Source organism: Purpureocillium lilacinum (genome assembly GCF_023168085.1).
Source record: "Purpureocillium lilacinum CBS 284.36 DNA, scaffold_5, whole genome shotgun sequence".
Classification (NCBI taxonomy): Eukaryota; Fungi; Ascomycota; class Sordariomycetes; order Hypocreales; family Ophiocordycipitaceae; genus Purpureocillium; species Purpureocillium lilacinum.
In genome coordinates, this window is record NW_027072115.1 from 2,950,014 (window position 1) to 2,967,404 (window position 17,391).

At 61.1% G+C, this 17,391-nt stretch overlaps 5 protein-coding genes across 5 annotated transcripts; 1 reads left to right on the forward strand and 4 right to left on the reverse strand.

Moving 5' to 3' along the window:
- Positions 1–120: 120 nt before the first annotated feature.
- On the reverse strand, positions 121–675 carry PLICBS_007500 (uncharacterized protein; the record flags this gene model as incomplete). Its single annotated transcript, XM_018320936.1, has 1 exon — positions 121–675. One exon carries the CDS (start codon positions 673–675, stop codon positions 121–123), a length of 555 nt encoding a protein of 184 aa, XP_018180833.1.
- Positions 676–1,192: 517 nt separating this feature from the next.
- Positions 1,193–2,431, reverse strand: PLICBS_007501 (uncharacterized protein; the record flags this gene model as incomplete). The annotated part of the gene is made up of 1 exon (XM_018320937.2): positions 1,193–2,431. The coding sequence occupies one exon, from the start codon at positions 2,429–2,431 to the stop codon at positions 1,193–1,195; it is 1,239 nt and encodes a 412-aa protein (XP_018180834.2).
- Positions 2,432–5,800: 3,369 nt separating this feature from the next.
- PLICBS_007502 (uncharacterized protein) lies at positions 5,801–6,184 on the forward strand (the record flags this gene model as incomplete). Its single annotated transcript, XM_018320938.2, has 1 exon — positions 5,801–6,184. The coding sequence occupies one exon, from the start codon at positions 5,801–5,803 to the stop codon at positions 6,182–6,184; it is 384 nt and encodes a 127-aa protein (XP_018180835.2).
- An 840-nt stretch (positions 6,185–7,024) lies between these two features.
- PLICBS_007503 (uncharacterized protein) lies at positions 7,025–9,938 on the reverse strand (the record flags this gene model as incomplete). The annotated part of the gene is made up of 2 exons (XM_018320939.2): positions 7,025–9,367; positions 9,417–9,938. 2 exons carry the CDS (start codon positions 9,936–9,938, stop codon positions 7,025–7,027), a joined length of 2,865 nt encoding a protein of 954 aa, XP_018180836.1.
- A 3,082-nt stretch (positions 9,939–13,020) lies between these two features.
- On the reverse strand, positions 13,021–14,616 carry PLICBS_007504 (protein OS-9; the record flags this gene model as incomplete). Its single annotated transcript, XM_018320940.1, has 2 exons — positions 13,021–14,460; positions 14,518–14,616. The coding sequence occupies 2 exons, from the start codon at positions 14,614–14,616 to the stop codon at positions 13,021–13,023; spliced, it is 1,539 nt and encodes a 512-aa protein (XP_018180837.1).
- Between the last annotated feature and the right edge of the window lie 2,775 nt (positions 14,617–17,391).

Sequence of the window (17,391 nt, forward strand, 5' to 3'; positions counted from 1 at the left end):
TCCGGCCCGCAAACTCTATTCCGGCGTAGTCCGGACGGCGCCACCGTGGGCCTCAATGACGGGCCGGCAATTCATGTGGCATCTCAGTGCTCTGGTTTATTGGAGATTATCTCGCCGTGTCTATGCCAGCATCTTGACAAAGAAGCTGCAGTCTGCCTTGCGCCCGTCGGCAAACTTGGCGTACTCTGGACAGATCCCCCATTCCTTCCAGCCCAGCCGTATGTAGAAATCCCTCGCGGGAGTCCTCGTCGCCGTATCCAGAACCAGCATTTCCAAGTCCAGCATGCTCTTGGACAGCTCCTCCGCCTTGAGCATCATCATCCGGCCGAGGCCACCACGACGGTGCGCCGGATGAACCAGGAGCTTCCTCACCTCGCCCTTGTAGCTGTGCGTCTCCTTGGCCATCCGGACGACCTGCACCGTGGCCACAACCTCATCGCTGGCGACCTCGGTTGCGACGAGGAATATGGTGTTTGCATTCGAAGAGAGGACGGTCGCAAAGAATTGCAGCCAATGTTCCACGGCGTTGTGGTCGGAGAGGGGCGCAAGGAAACCGATTGAGGACATGGCCGGCTCGTCGTTGACGCAGTGCTGCAACAGCTTCCTCAGCGAAGTGAGGTGTATCTCGATCGATGTGGCGTCCTGAACCACGCTGATGCGATATCTCGACTCCATCGTGAGGGCAACGAGGGCTCCGCGTCGAGCTGTCAAAGAGCTGCAGAGCAACTTGTCAGCTTTGCTGTAGCTGCATGGGCGCGTGTGACATACGCGACGCCGCAGGTGAGTATCGTCACATCCACCTACGCCGGGCCCGACGCTGTCGCCTGCGGCGATTACGCGCCCTTTGAGGCCGCTCTCGGGATGAATCATCCCTCTTGCACGTTGAAAGATAGGCCCCTCATTTTGGTCATTGTGATTGGCTAGGCGAAGAGTCGACGTAATCGGCGCCATCGTGGCCGAGTGATCGGCGTCTGGCGAATCCCTGAGGCGAGCCGCGCGACATCTACAGCTGAGACGCGATCCAATGTTGAATCCAATTCTGTGTATCCTGTCATAAGTCGATTACATCGTATCAAGGCGTCCCAGCAGCAATGCTGGACGCCGTATGCAACCTGCGAGCGGCCGTCGCAATCATGAGTATATCCAATCCAACAAGGCGACCGTGACCGACCGGTCATGCTGATGCGAGAAATCACCGCTGCTGTCGCTCAAAGCTAAAATTCCACACGTCCGCCTTGCGCGGCCCGTCCGACGACTCCCGCCGCCCGGTGTGCTGGAGCACGCTCGGGTCGAGAGCCCACTTCATGAGGCCGTGGTCGCGCGCGTAGTCCTCCAAGATCTGGTCCCCGGCAAAGGCAAAGGGCGGGTTGCGCAGCAGGCTCTGGAACCCGTCGAGATGGCGCTCCGGAAACACCAGCCCCTGGGCGCAGCACCCGTAATTGGGCATCTGCCGGACGCCGCGGCCCGTGAACGGGTTGAGCCGGTGCAGGGATATGCGGCCGGCCATGAAGAACAAGGCAATCAGGGCCGGCATCCACAGACAAAACACCAGCGCCGCCATAAAGTTGAACTCGCGTGTCGTGCCCTTGGCGGACGGCCCGGAGGGCCCAATCTTGTGCCGCCTCCGCAGCTCCAGAAACACCAGCAAGAGGACCGCGTAGACGCCAAAGACCACCTCGGCGTACGTCAGCCACTCTTCGGCGTTCCAGCCCATGAAGAGCTCCGAGTAGAACAGCCGCGTGTAGATCCAGTCCTGACCCGTCTTCTGCGCCTCGCTCTCGACGTAAGGGATTGCATCTCGGAACCGCCGGAACCAGTCTCGCGACGCGACGACGTCGTCCTCGACGAGGGCAAAATAGGGCGTCTTCTTGGCGTGGCACCGTTCCACCAAGACGGAATGGTCGAGGCGCATGTTTTCGACTCGCCCGTCGCCGCGAGGCTCCCCGCGGACCTCATAGGGCGTCGCGTGGTAGTTGGTCGCGTTGCCGAGGGCGGCCCCCTCGAGCGAGTCGCCGTAGACGACTACCTCGTCGACGAGGCGGGCGATCCATTCGCTGCCGTACGCGGCGTGGCCCGGCGGGGGCCTGTCGGCGAGGAGGACGACGACGTAGACGAGCTCGCGCTCCTTTGGCGTGAGCGTGTCGATCAGGCTGCCGACGGTGTGCTCGAGAAAGGACTCGGTGGTGCGGTTTATGCTTGGAATGCCGACGCAGAGGAGTGGCTGCTCGGAGCGCGACGCCGGTGCCGCAAAACTCGTCTGCGCGAGGAAACGATCGACTTCGGCCGTCCGGACGGTGGAGAAGCGCTGGCGGTACGCCTTGGCCCGGTCGTAGAATATCGACGACGGATCGTCGTAGTTGTTGAAGTAGCACCACACGACGACGCACAGCCAGGCCAGCCAGAAGGCGGCGTTGGCTCGCGACGCGCGCATTGCTTCCGCGCACAGAAGGCGGGCTGCGGCGGCTGCGGCGCTGGGCTGCCAAAGTCAGAGGGAGGTCGTCCGTGGCGCCGCGCGCATTGGCCCTGCCAGCAGCGGCGACAGTGCAGCAGAGACAAAAAGGGGGTGCTTGTTTCGCGGCGGTCCGCCCGGGAGGAGGAAAAGGACGTCGGGCTTTGTATGATTGAGCAAAGTCGTCCGGACGGCGTGCGCAAAAGGGTCAAATGGGATCGGCGCAGGCCGGAGACTGCCAAGACGAGCGACCGTGCAGCCGGTGGTTCCGCTGGCCATCAATCATCAGGGGCTCAGGCGGCAGAATTGGACGGCGTCGGCTGGGCGCGCGAGCCTCGTCGCAGCTCCTGGTGCTACTCTTGTTTAGTTAGCACGTCGGACGGACGGCTCGCGAGCAAATGATGGCAGTGACTGCGTTCGGCCCCGCGCTGGGCGGAATCTGGCTCGCCTCGTGCGGCCAGCCATCGCTCGCGCTGGGGGGGACAAGATGAGTGCGTCAACTGCCAAACCTTATCGACAGGCTTCCCGCGCGTGGAGCCACGATGGAGGCTCTGGCGTACACTGTAAACGCAGTGAGAGGTAAGTTGTAGCCCGCCTCTTTGGGGCTGATGGAGTTCGCGACCTGTCCGCCAGGGCATTCGCGAGCGTGCCATCCGGGCCTGCCTCCCATCAATACCAGCCAACAAGTCGGGGATTCGGGCTCTCAAACAGCCTATTCTCTGCGCAAGATTTACCCGACACGAGAAGCTCAAGTTCCTGAGCGCTTGCCCATTCGGGTGAAGCAGCTGTGGTGGTTGTGGCGCGCGGCTGCATCCGGCAATCTCCAGCGGCCGCCAGGTGTAGGGGGGGCGGGAGATGGCCACGGGCAAAATTGGGTTGATCAACACCCACCATCGTGGCCCTGCGCCAGAAACAATTGTCTCGTGTCGCGTACTTTCTTCGTTGTGCCGGAGCTCATGTCTCGCGGTGCTGTGGCTGTCTGTCTCAGCGTCCACTTCCCTGTGCCATGTTGCGCCCCTGCACCCACCTCCACCATTAACACCCAAGCCGCCACCACACCATGTCGGGCACGACCTGTGGAGTCATCATCGTCTACAGGCCCTTTGCCGACGACTGACTATGACCATGGCATCACTTGAGCGCACTCGGAAGAGCGACAGCGTTGCGTCGAATCGCGTCGGTCACACAGGCCGCCTTGACCCGGTGTTGTTTGAATTTCGCAGTCGCTACGGTATCGCGCTGCCTGCGGAAACCATTTCACCCCAAACTGTGAGCATTTCGCCAGGTACGGGTAGCACGGCGAGGCTCGCCCAGGCGAATCGGATCGTTGGCCACGATCATCGTGCATCTCGATCCTGCACGGTACCTGGTGCTGTTGGCTCGCGCTGCCAAACGTTCCGAACGCGTGTGCAATAGTTTGAGCTCATTCTGTTCACGGCCTGCGACCTCGCTGCAGCCCCGGATGCCGTCTGTAAACGCTTCAACACTGTAGAGTCACACGTGCATCCGTGGTACTCGGCCTTTCAACATAGGGCTCGTCTCCGGCATCGCAGGATTCCTTTGTGACGTTCAAGGCCGCGAGCATCACGAATCTTCAGCAATGGCTTTCTACAGATGAAAACCGACTGGTGGCGCGCGTGAACTGGTCGTGTGCACGTAGTGGTGGGCAACCGTTCAGCGACCCTCTGCCCCCCTTCTCCCCCTCGCCCTCTTCAGCTTCCCTGCCCACCCCAACGCGCAAAACACGTCGGCCGCATTTGCACAACATTGACTGCACAGCGATTCAATGCATCTTTGTTGGTTTGTGCCACCTTTTACTCAGTTGTGGCGGATCTCCAGCGGTCCGTGACTGCCACGTAGAGGTGAACCCCCCCCACCAGACGTCGGAACAACAGCAAAGCCCTTGTCCTCTATGCTCGGTGCGAAGTACGCTGACAATCATGCGTGCAATCTACAGCATCACCGATTCAAAACCATTCCGTCGATGTGTATCGTGTTCCATCACTTCCCCAGCCCGTGGCTCGCCCAGCACAGGTCGAGGCGTCCCCCACCATCCCAAGTTCCCGCCGCCTCCAGACGGACAACCGAGGGTGAGCCAGCTTCAGTCGCTGCCTCTTGCCAAAACTTCGACCGAACACAGGGAGCACTTGCACCTGCCCTCGCTGCTTCGCAGTCTCGGCCTCGTTCGACCGCCCGGTGTACGCGAAAGGGGGCCAGGCGAACAAGGCCATCCTCGAGGTTCCTGCCTTTCGTTGCTTGACCGCCTTTCTCGTGGCCGACGCGTGGCCAGACTTAGGCTCCTTCCCGGGTTGTCAAATCTCGTCTGAGCTTCCTTCCCGGAATGTAGAGGAGTCGGAGCCATCCGATCGCCAGCTCAGCCCCCTACCATCTCGTGTCGCGATGCCGTGTACCCGATCGGCCGGGTACGCGAGACTCCCGTTCCCCCAGATGAGCAACACCAAGTAAACCCTGCCTCGGTGGCCCAAACGAGAACTTTGCAGATGTCACAGTGCCACTGTCTCGCCTTGTCGGGTCGTTGATGGCGCCTCTAGCTCGTAAGCCAGCCAGTCCCCCACAGGGCGAAGAAGAGCCCCCCTTTCAGGGATCGTGTGTACAGTACAGTCTTGCTCACCGAAATTGCCTCCCAGTGTGACGCTCTGTTCCTTCCCCATGTTCAAGACCTTGCTCGTAGGGCATGCCGCCGCGTCTCGTCGGCCTACGACCCCAGTGCCGGCTCCTCGCCCCTGATTGGAACATCAGCCGAGGACCTCGAGACGCTCCTTCTGATATTACAATACAAGTCTGACCGCTGGACGGTCTCGTGACGAGATCCTGTCCCTGGGCACGTTTGCCCTTTCTGCTTTCGGTGCTTCTTGCTCACTGTCTGGCCCGCCGACCAGCATCAGACGAGACTGACCGCCTCTCCGCCACGTCAGCGCGCAGATTCACAGCCAGCTCATTGCCAGCTGCTCGCAGCTGCCTGGAGTGCCTTCCCGAAATCACTCTCACGACGTGGCGAGCCTCTGGAGCCTCAGGCCGAAGCACCGAGCTCGCCTCGCCCGTGGACCTGCATAAATTCCCCCTCACCCTCCGCCTCCGACAACTTCTCCTCCTCTTCATCACGCTCAACCACTTCTGCAGTCTTGTAAGCACTCACGTTCTCGTCAAGCTCTTCAAGCAACTCTGCCTTTGCGCACCAAGACTCTGCATCATCCATCTTCGGGTCACACTCTGCATCTTCGACATCGCCAAAGGACTCAGGTACGTTGTCTTCTTGTTCTTGTTCTTCTGTGCTCTCCCTCTCTGGTCAGCCCCTGACATCCCCTGCTCGCTCCAGACTCAACAGTCACAATGGTCTCCTTCACTTCTGTCACCGTTGCCGCCGTCATGGCCTTCACTGCCCTCGCGGCTCCTACCACCGACACTACACGTGCCCTCGAGTCTCACAGCCAGAGCGGCTCCATCACTTGGTTCAACCCCGGCCTTGGGGCCTGCGGCAGGACCAACACCGACAACGACGCCATCGTCGCTGTCTCTTCTGCCATCTACGACAAACAGAGCCCTTGCGGCCGCAACATCCGCGTCCAGTACAAGGACAAGTCGGTCACTGTCAGGGTTGTTGACCGCTGCCCCAGCTGCGCCGAAAATGACCTCGACCTCTCGGCCTCGGCCTTCCAGTCGCTCACTGGCGACAAGGGACTCGGTCGTGTTCAGGGCACTTGGGACTGGGCTTGAGCGGGTCTGTCTGCTGGCTTGTGTTGTCTCTTTGGGATCTCGCGGTTGATCATGGACTTACACTGATGGGGAGTGTCTGCTTTGTTTGGGCCTTCTAGCAAGGAGTTTTTGGGATCTGGTCCAGCTCGCCTGGTGCCACATAGGCAATAAAGTCCTTTTCTGGCGCTTCTCTGTGTCTCCAGTGCTGGTCTTGTGCGTGCTTGTCTTCGTTTAGCTTTGGTGGCCTTGCTTGTCTCTGACGTCCGCTCCCCGCCAAGCCGCCGTGCCTCTTGCCCCTGAATCCACAGGAGCCCATGCCATTCTCCGGCACGCTGGTGCCGATGACATGCAGTGACCACTGACGTCCACCTTGCGAGAGCTATCGCTGTCTGTCCCCTGATTTTACCAGCGTGGAGCTGCTGTGCTTCTTGTCAGCGAGCATGAGCATTGACTGGTCCGTCTGCACCACGTCGCCGCAGACGCAACCGCAGCACGCAAGAGGCTCCCATGCACGAAATCACTTAGAAAGGCCTACAACAGACGGCAATGCACTGCAGTGCGACTACGAGTCGCTTCTTCAGTCTAAGGCTACGGTGCTATGCCTGCCTCGGTGTCGATGCCCAAGCCGCCAACTCCATACAAAGTCCAAACACGCGACCGGCATTTCCAAGCCTCCGCTCAATGAGACTCTACAGCGGCGTCGCAAACTCAATAACCAGTCCAGGGGCCAATCCGCCTGCGTTGTGTGCCCCTTTCCATCGTGCAATGCAAGACCCTCGATGCCTTCAATCGTCGCAACGTTCCCAACTGCAAGGTTCAAGTGCTCGCCGTACGTCTTCAGCCTCAAAGAATGCACAGTCCCTAGCCCAGCTTATTCTTCGCATTGCTGTTCCGTCCAAAGGGCAGCCACTTGCGTCGTGCTCCCGTCGCCGCGGGTGCGCCCTGGCCTGTACCAACGCCGCCCTCGTCCTGCTGCTGAGCGGTCTGCGGTTTCGCCTCGCCATTCTCCTCCTGGGTCTGGGTCTCGGTAGCAGCCTTGGCCGCCCCTTCAGGTGCCGCGGTCGTGGGTGACGCCGGCCGATCCTTTTCCATCGAAGAGTCGAGCGTGTTGCGTCGTCCCTGACGGGGGTTGAGCATGATGGGCGGAGGCGTCGCACCGGAGCGCTCGTCGTCAATGGGGCAGTTGCGCAGCACCCACGAGGGAACGCCCATGGGGTGTTGAGCCCGGGGTTCGCTGGATGAGGATTCGGCAACGCTGTTCGACGAAGACGCCGTCTCTGGTGGCGGGGCGTTCGAGGAGCTGCTGCCGATGGACCGTCTAAACAGTCTGTTGAGTCCGGCTCGCGCGCCTTGGTGGCCCGTGATCGGGGGATAGCGCTTTTGGTCGCTGCCTGCCTCGGGGGGCGGCTGCCGTGGCTTCTGCTGCACGGGCGTCTTGGCCTCGTCTCCGCTTCGGAGGTCTTCGCTGTTCTTGGTGCTGTGCCTGCCGCGGGTCTTGGGCGAGTTTTTCCATCCATCCTTGAGCGAGGGGCTGTTGCTGGAGGACGCCTTGAGCGAGTCGGACCGCGAGCCGGTCGTTGCGTGGAGGCTGGATCTCCTATTCGGCGGTGGTGGTGGACCGGTAGACGACGAAAAGAGCTGGTTTTGCACCGACAGCAAGTCCTGTATGTGGTCGTAACCAGTAGAAGAACCCACGCCTCCCGCATGGGCGTTGTTGGGGCCAAACATGGAATCCACCGCCCATCCACCGCTGGCGGCACTGTTCGGGAAGCTAAAGAGGTCTGGGGAGACGCGACGTCCGCTGGCGTCCTTCTTCGCTGGCTTCGAACTCTCTCGTAGCCAAATGTCCAGGCTAGACTGCAGCGAACGGGCATCGGAGTTGTCGTCGTCGCTGTCCCAGCCGTTGTCCTCTCTGCGCGAAACGACCGACTCGCCTGCCGAGCGAGGGCGCTGCAGGTTGTGCTGTTGTTGCTGCTGCCGATAACTCGCGTACGTGCTGGCACTGACGCTCCTCATGGTATCGGAAGCGTTGAGGGATGATCCATCTCCCAAGGGCACGCCAGACGCAGGCTCCGCCGTCTTGGGCTCCTGGGCGTTCGAGTGAAGTGAGGCTCCGTGGCTTCCTTCGTCGTGCCAAGCTTCCTGCGGCTGCGACAACGTCTCGTGCGAGTTCTTAAAGCGATGCAGAGTCGAGGTCGAAATCGTGTCAGGAGTGGGAGGGAGCCCTTGGTCGTGAAGACGGACACCGCCCGGTGCATCAGTCATGACTCTTCGCAACGCCTCGCGTTTCTCCTCCTTTGTCTGCTTCCGGGAGGGCTTTGGCGGGGCAAACTGGGACTCCGCAGTCCGTCCCTGACTTTGCGATGAGACGCCGTCCTTTTTGGTGTAGCTCGAGTCGAGTCGCTCAATGCGTTGGAGGGGAGAGTCGTAGCCGACGACCCCTGACATGGACTGAAAAGGCACCGCGGTGCTGGATCGGGGTGGCGGCCTGAAGCCACCGGTTGCCTTACTGACCGAGGCAGCCCGCCGCCGGGGGACAGGCATCTCCTCGTGGCGGGTGACGAGACCGGCATCGAGGCCGTCCAGCGTCAACGGCTCATCGATGCGAGCGGGCGGTAAAAGTTCCGCCTCCTTGCCGTTCTTCTGTCCGTATACGCTGACAAAGGAGCTTTCGCTCAGGACGCTGAGGGTCGGGCTGCCCAGTCCTTGGTGGTCGGCCTCGGGGGATCCCTCTGCTACACGCGCCAGGTTCGGGCCGCCAGTCTTGACGCCGAGGTACACGTTTCGTAGATTCTCCGTGTTGCCATTGGGTTCAGAGATGAAGCTCGGCATCCGATTGACCACCTTGGCCTCGTGCTCCGGCCTCGGGGCGTCACGCTTGGGCGTCTGCATGGCGGAGGTGTCGTAGCGCAAGTCGTAGTCGCGAGCGCAGAAAAAGTCTTCCCTCTCGACCTGCTGGACCATCTCTCGCTCCTGGAAGAGTTGGTTGACCTTGGCCTCGAGCATGAGGATCATGGCGACGGCTTCCTCGACGGCCTTGTCTCGCTTCTCGAGCTCCTCCATAAGCTTGTCGTTGACGTCCTCCATCTGCTTCCTGTCAGACTCCAACGCGTCAACGCGTTCTTCTAGTGCCGTCTGGCGCTCTCGACGATGAAATAGCTCGAGCTTGAGGTCAAAGTTTTGCTTGTGCAGATTGGATACGACCTGGAGTTGTGTGAGCAAAGACCGTGAAGAGTTCGGTCCAAGGACATACCTGCTCCATCTCCTTGACCCCAAGGCCCTTTCGTCTAGGCTCGATTCCGGCACTCGACTGAGGCCTGCCCCCTTCCGGCTCCTGGGGCGGTCGGAACGGTGAGTTGTATACCGCCCGTGAGACGTCTACCGACGCCGTCATGTCTGCCCTAGACATCGAGGCAGAAAACGACAGTCTCTCATTCTCCGCCCTCTCCCGCTGCAGCTTCTCCTGCAGAAACGAAGACATGGCCCTGTTTCGCGCCGCGTCGGGCGTCTCCTGCCGCGACGGGTGAGCCACGCCTCTAGACGACGGCCGCGGCGACAGGCTGGACTGCTTAAGGTTGTGCGTGTGGTGGAGACGGTGGGCGGGTTGGGCGTGGGCCGGCGGAGGACCACCCGCCGTGACGTGTGAGATGGAGCCGTTGGCGCTGTGAGATGCCGTGAGGCGGGAGTTGCTCGAGCTCGGGGGCCTCGAGGGGTCGCGGGGGTATGAAGGTCGCGAGGCCCGACGGGCATGTTGATACGGTTGGGGTCCCTCCATGTTGATATTCAGCGGCAGCAGACCAGCCCCTTCAGGTCCGACTGTCCGTCGTTCAGGTCGGGAAGGTTTCGGTCGCGGGGAAGGTGTTCAGATGGCAGATTGCAGGCGGAGGAGCCGAGCAGATCGAGTCTCATCTGGGAGCCAGGGTGGAAGTCGGCGAGAAAAAGCAAAGAACGGATGGGGACGGCGAGCTGCAAGGCAAGAAGGGTGATGCCTGTCGATTTGTTTAGGAGGCGCCGTGCATCGGAAACGGGCATCAGGGGTTCCAGCCCCAGACGATGTTGGTGAGCCGAGCTGTTTCTCCAAGAATACCCAGTTCGGGTCGATTATGTTTCGTCGAGACGTCTCCCTGGTGTCTGATTTCTCGCGAGGCCCGGCGGTCGTTTGCGTTTATTCGCCAAGCAAGCAGGTATGGTGTTTCACTGCATATCTCGCAGGCGTCGCATGCACGATCTGTCCACGATCAAGAGCTGCAGGTCGACGGCATGGGAAGCGGGATTCGAGTTGTGTTCGCTCGCGAGTTCGACTTGTGTCGGATGACAGCGAGAGTGTGACGCTGAGAGAGTCGCAGAGGCACAGCCAGGCGTCTCCCTTGCGAAGGTGTTGATGCAAGGTTAGTCTCTGCCCTGCCCGTCCGTCTCTTCTGTTTCAAAACAAGCCAAGGTCGGCACCGATTGGATCGCAGGTAGACAGGCAAACAGGCTGGGGCGGGGACCTGTGAATGGCGGACCGTGGGCCGAGACAACCAAGGGCAGCCAAAGAGGGAAGCGGTGGAGGTGCCTCTGGTATGTGCCGTTGCGTTGGAGGTTGCCTGGGAGTGAATGGAGGGAGGGACGGCAGCACGCAAGGGGGAGAGGCGAAGAAGGGGAGAGGATTGCAGCTCGCGGGTGCTGACAGGTCCAGGATCGAAGGACGAGCGATCACGGCGTCGAGTTGACTTTCGGCGGACGCTGAGAGGCGGCAGCAGGGATGAATGCCAGGCCAGGCGGTAGAGCAAGGTACGGAGGATCCAATGGACCGGTGGCTGGGAGTGAGCTCTGGAGCTTCTCGCAGTGGATCTCCCCTTGCCCAGTGCGCTGAAGCCGTGCCCCGTGCCAGCTTCAGCTCCGCTACGGGCGCCCCTCTGAGGCTCTTGCTCGGAGCCCACTATCTTCACTGGCACGGGCGCTGTGCGTCCAGGCAGGTGATGCCGCCTACATGTAGACGGGTACGTCCGTCCTCTGCTTCATGCTTCGACTCCCGAGGCTGCGGTGCAATCGAGGTAAGTTGGTCTCGTCTCGAGGGTCGCTCTACGTGCGTCTACGGCAGCCAATTCCAGGGGAGCCATTCCAACGCGGACAGCCGTCACCGCAACACAACATCGAACTCGGCAATTCCGTGGCCCGACTCGCGCTTGAACCAGGGCTCGACCATGCGCCTGTCCATTCCGCCGGCTGTGGTGTTCGACAAGCCACGGTACCCCTTCATCGAGGATCTGAAGCACCGCGGCTTCCACGTTGGTAGCGCCCGTGCCCCTTTTCTTCCCCGCCGCCATTGACGACGCAATGGCTGCTCAGCCCCATGCAGGGTGAAGGGGAAAGGAAGCAGGCAACGCGACGACGACGAGAGAGAAGAAAAAAAAATCCCATCCCAGCAGAGAGAGGCCCCTGACCCGGCCATGCCCGTCTCGGCGGAGTCGACAGGGGTACCCCAGCTCCGGATCGTCCTCCCGCCGCAACCCAACTCGTCGGGCGCCATCCGAGTTGTGACGAGCGCCTTGATTCGCCGGCTGTTGGACGCGCAGACAGAGGGTCGACTGAGGAGCCGTGGGCGCGGCCTGCCGCCTGTCCTGGCTGTGTGACGTGATGGAGGCCCCTTTACTTGCCGCTGCTCATCGACTGGGTTGGGGAAAGGGCATCGAGAGCGGCACGCGCCAGAGAGAGTGAATCACCGTGGCACAGCCCGTCCCGCCCGCCAACTCAAAAACCTAGGACGCCTCTGCCGCCAGGGGCACGAACCTTGAGTCCGCGTCCCGCGCCGCAGCGACGGCGCTCCCGACGCTTCGGTTGCACCAAGAGGAGCTTGCGGCGGTGTGGGGACGCCGTGCACGCCACTGGCTCCGCCCATCTGCCTCTGGGCCTGGTTTGGTTGCTTTGTCGGTGTCTTGTCACGCGAGAGGCACGGGCGTCGCTTCCAGGTATGCGCCCCAAGAGGCAAAGAGAAGTACCAGACGCGTCGACTCAGCTCACAGCTTCATAATGTCATTGTTGAAGACACAAGGTCCCCGCTACCAGTGCTGTCGACTGTCATTCAGGCTCGTTCGACCGACAAGTCCCGCCTTAGGTGATCCGTTATACCATGCCACCTGCATCCTTGATACTACGCCTATCCCGCATAGTCGATGGGGCTTTGAAACGGTAACACTTCGCACAGTTCGTTCAACATGCCATCCGGCGCGGGACAAGTCCGCGTCTGTCCCCGCCTGGCTAGGAGGCCGTCTCGACGGATTCTGAAACGCGGAGGATCGACCCGCCTGCCCAGCACACACTTGGGGTAACCTTTCTCTCCGCATATATCAGGCTTATAATCGAGTGATACCACAACGGGGGTTTTTACGAACAACCTTGTGACTCGAACACAATAATGCCGTCGGTTCGGGAGCAGTGGGTTGATCTAGTCGATGCCACTCGATCCTGGGGGGCCTTGGCAGCCCCCATGCCGAGATAGTCCCCCCTTTGTGAGCCATTGCACTGTTCGAAACCCGTCACAGCGTAATTGATAGGGACATCGGGACTAAACGGGGTCATTCAGCCAGAGGAACCACTATCATTGCAATACTTTGCTGCCGTCTCCTGCTGGTGGCTTACGCTCTTATAGAACATTGAACCCTCAAGCTCCAAAGCAGCAGGAAACGCTCGTCGAGATTCAGAAGACACTTTCAATACGAACCTGGGGCATTCTCTACTGGCACCAGCACAAGTCCTTTATGCGCCGTAGTTTCTTGCGAGGGGAGTTCGTGCCCGAAATACAAAGAGCAGATCAAGACGTGGGAATGCAGTTTATACACCAGCCATGTATCATACAGGTCCGGCACATGCGGCGTCTAAAGTTCCTCCTTGAAAAACTTCTCCTCGCTGCCGTCGTCTTTGCCTTCGGCCTTGTCTGGCGCCTCATCCTTGGGCGCCTTTTTCTTGCCGCCGCCTTGCTTTATGCCATCCTTTTCGGCGTTGCCCTTTTTGCCTCCAGCTTCAGCGCCCTCCTCGTCGTCAATGTAGCCCCTCAACTCGCGCAGGTCCTCGCCTTCGAGCTCCACAATCTCGAGCTTCCAGCCAGAGTCGCCGGCAATGTCCTGCATCTGCTTCGTCATCTCCTTGACTACGTCGGGCTTGAGGTCCAGCTTCTCTAGCTCCGCCGCGTCGAGCGTGGTGATTTTGCCGCCGTCCGCCTTGCTGGCCGCCTGAACGACGACCTCGATGAGTCGGTCCTTGCCCGCCTGGCCGGACAAGTAGTTTCGCGGGGGCGTGAGCTTGACGGGTGGCTTGCCAGCCTCGTCGGCGCTGGACAAGACTCTTCGCCCGCCCACGACGACACCGCCGATCGTGACCTCGGATTCCTTGGCAGCCTCAGCCTTGGCCTCTTCCTCTTTCTCCTCGTGGGGCTCGGGAGCATCAGTCTTAACCGGCTTGCTCTCGCCTATGAGAGGCTGCGTGGCAGCGTCCACGTCGGCAATCAGCTGGCAGCTGATGGGGTTCGCCTTTGTTTCCTCTGGCGGCAAAAAGGCAACGTCCTCGCAGAGTCGGGGGGTGTTGACCACCATGACGTAGGCACAAATTGTCACCTCCTTGATCCATCCTATCCTGTCGCTCTTCATCCCCGGCACGCAGTGGTATTGGACCTCGATGGTCCGGTCCCGTCCCGTGAGGTCGCAGACCGTCCCCTTCTCGAGTTTCTGCACGAGGTAGCGCTGGTCGCCCTTTACTTGGAGCTCTGCCGGCACCGGAGGGCCCTGCTCCGACTTTTGTCGCCCTTGCCGCTCCGAGGTGGCGGGGATGGTGGGCACTCGGCCGAGGACATACTCTTGGGTGTGAGGGTCAGGTCGCGGGGGCTGGCCGTTGGGCACCGCGGCCATGGCGTGGAATTGCACAATCTCGCGATTGTTGCAGAAGCTGTAGCTCCACCAGCCGGACATGAAGTATAGGCAAGAGTCTTCCAGTTCCCCCAAGAGCTCCCAGCCGTGCACCGCCGCCCGCCGCAGCTCACGCACCTCCTCGGCCTTCGCAAGCTCATTGGCCGTCTGGTTTTCCGGTCCGGGGGGTTGGATCACGGGTATGGAACAAAGGTAGCGGTGAGGTGCCATGTTCATGACCTCGTACGAGTACGTGGGGGCTTCCTCGGGCGCATCAGCGACGTTGCCATCGCGGCTGTCGCCAGCTGTCGGCTGCGTGAAGTCTGCTGAATAGGTCGGGTGGTGCTGCGAGTCCCTGTCCAGAAGAGACTGTGCGTCCTTGTCGGATATGGCACCGTCCGCAAAGATTACTTCGTACTGGCTCCTGCGTTAGCGACGAAGCTCGCTCAGCTTCGCAGTCGGTCCAGGAATCACCTGAGGGTATGCGAGGAGGTCGCTGTGGACGTTGAAGCCAGGTGTCCGAGCTCTGCAGAGCTGGAACGTGGCCAGCAGGGCCAGATTGAGACGGCGCATGATGCCGCTGGGAGGTTCTGCAATCACATGGAGCTGTGCCGAAGCGCAGTCTTGTTGCGTGGCAATGTGGAAGCCAGACAATGCGACGTGAGACAATCCCCGTGGCCACAGCGCCGCGGAAACGCCATGGTGTCATCGCTGGCCTAAGGCCGGGGTTTTGCCGAATCGTGGGGGAAGCTCCCGTGCACGCGACCCGTCGCTGTCTTTACAGGCAGCTGGAGCTTGAGCTTACCTGGAGAGCTCGCCTCGCACCCGCTGTGTTCCTGTCCCACGCCCGGCTCCTCACAATTGAACGTTCCATGCCGGCTCCTCGCACCTGTTCTACCCGCTGCCTTCGGTGAATTTCACAAGTCCAAAACGGGCAGTTGCTCGGCATGTTGCCAGACTTGGCGCCTTGTCAGGCCACGGCAGACATGGTGCGACTCGCCGCCTGATCTATTTCAGGCTGTGGCAGGCACATTGAGGTCAGTCTCTCGCGATGCCGACTTGTAGGCCATCCCTGCTCGTCGTTGTGGGCTCACCAAGTCAGAGATGTATTGCGGCGGACGCGCTGCCGGCAAAGGCTATTGCGAGTCAGCGCGGGATGCTCCTCATTGCCGAAAATCGCAGGCCATCAAGTCGCGCAAACCGGAGACCACCCATGTTCAGATCGTGGTCCGGCGTCTGTGGCAGCACTAACACGCATGGATCCCGTCGAGACCATCCATCTCGCTCGTGGCGCCGACGCGCCCTTGGGTAACGCAGGTCGTGGCTGTGTTCTGACCGGCCCTTATCCAACACCGAACATTGGTCTGCATCTATCGAGCGATTCGAGACGCCCCAATTACTGGATGGCGCTCCCGCATGCGTGGAGGGCCAGGTCACCGACACGCAGAACTGGGTTACTGGCCCGAGGGTGCGGTCGGTCCCGATACCCGACAGCCACACGCGTGTCCTCGTGAGCACCGGTTGCTGCACATCTGTAAACTACTTGGCCTAGCACCCAGGGCAGGCAGAGCGCGCCGGCTTGGGGAGACGGGTTGCGACACCGATCCGCGGAGATCCAGGCGACCCGATGGAGGGTTGAATCAGCCTGCCGAGACTCAGCACTCTACTCGGTTCGACTGCCTGTTTCATGCAAGCCAGCGGCCCCCAACGGCGACGCTGAGAAGCCCCTGCGCGATTATTGAGCTCGACTCGCTGGTGAGTGTGCCTGGGCTGGGCTCAACGCGGTCAGTGCATGCACCCGCCATGCCGTCGTTGTGTTCGGTATGCCCCATGCTCCCCCAGCATCGCAGGTCCCGTTGCGCCGATGAGGATGTGGAGCGGAACTAAACTCCCATACTCCCCCAAGTCCCCCTCGGTGACCGCCGTGGTTCAACCAGGTGCCGCCATGACCCTGGCATCCTGGATTGGGTCTGCTGGAATCGCAACCCATCTGGCTGCCCCACAAGCTGCAGCTCGCTCTCCAGCCAGGCCCTGCAACCACAGCCAAGGGTCCGTCGTTGCTCGCCTCACTTTCAGGGAGCCCTGCGAGCCAATGGCCGACCGAATGTTCAGGCCAACGGCAGGACACGCTGGACGACTGGCTGAGGATGGTCCATCCTCCCACGGCGCCCAAGCGTCGGTCAGAGCCAGGGTGCCCTCTCTTTGTCTCTTTCCCCCATGGCCTGACGCTGATGAGCGTACAAGGACTTGGTAGAGACTACGGAGTAGAGACGGGACGGTTCCCCCAAGGCCAGTGTGCACTGGAAGCAGGCCACGCAGTTCCGCAACAGCGTGCCGCGAGGTTCCATTCTAAATGCCACCCCAGACTGCGTTCATCGACGATGTGGTGGAATTGCGAGCCGGCAAGGGTTCCGCACATCAGTTCCCCCTACGGGCATCAGGGACAACGTCGAGCTGGCGCGTCTGTCACATTGCACGACTCGCTGACGGCAGAGATGGGCGGGTTACGAATACAGCTGCCGGTTCAGTCTCAAGCCTCGCCGAGTGTTCCGCGTACGTGATGGCGGCGTCCCAGGACGGAACGGTGTCATTGCCGTTGCCGAGTGATCGCAAGAAAAGTGCCGTTCCGCGCTGTTGTCGAGGCATTGATTCGTATATGGCGCCAAGAGGGCGACTTGCTAGCAGCGTAACAGTGTCCAGGTTCGTGCCGCGCTTGGACACACGGCAGACCAGGGATGACAGGCCCGCCACCGCTGGCGCACCAGAACCTACAATGCGGACGCACTTTAGATCGAGCAAAGTCGAGCCTGTGTGCCGGCATGTAATCTCTCGTCACGGTCAACGCACGAACAAGGACGTTCTGGCGGACGTCCTCCATGCTAGGGTGTGGTCCAAGCTGCACGGAACGGTTCTCTGGCCACGATGCTGGCGCCTGGCCTGGCCTGGGTCCTACGCTAAAACCAAGTCCTGCACCGAGCCGACAGGCAACGGCGTCAGACCCTGTCCCGGCATGGAGGAGAGTTTGCTGACGCCGGTCGTGCAACCGAGGAAACTAGCCGCGTGGAAAGACGGGTGCTTCCCGCCGCGAGGACGACGCACGAGTGTCGACAGACGACGCACGATAGCCGCGAGATGCCGCCAGCACCACGGCCTCTCGTCCCACGAACCGCTTCGGGAACGGACCAGGGGGGAAGCAGAAGAGATAACAGTCCACATGTGACTTGAGACACAGCCCGCCGCCGTTTCACTGGCCCGGTCCGCCATCGTCGACGTGTCGAGCCCGACGAGCTGCGTCTTGGACAGGGACGGACGGCTTCGGTGTGCCTGTCGGTCACGCGGCCGCATGGC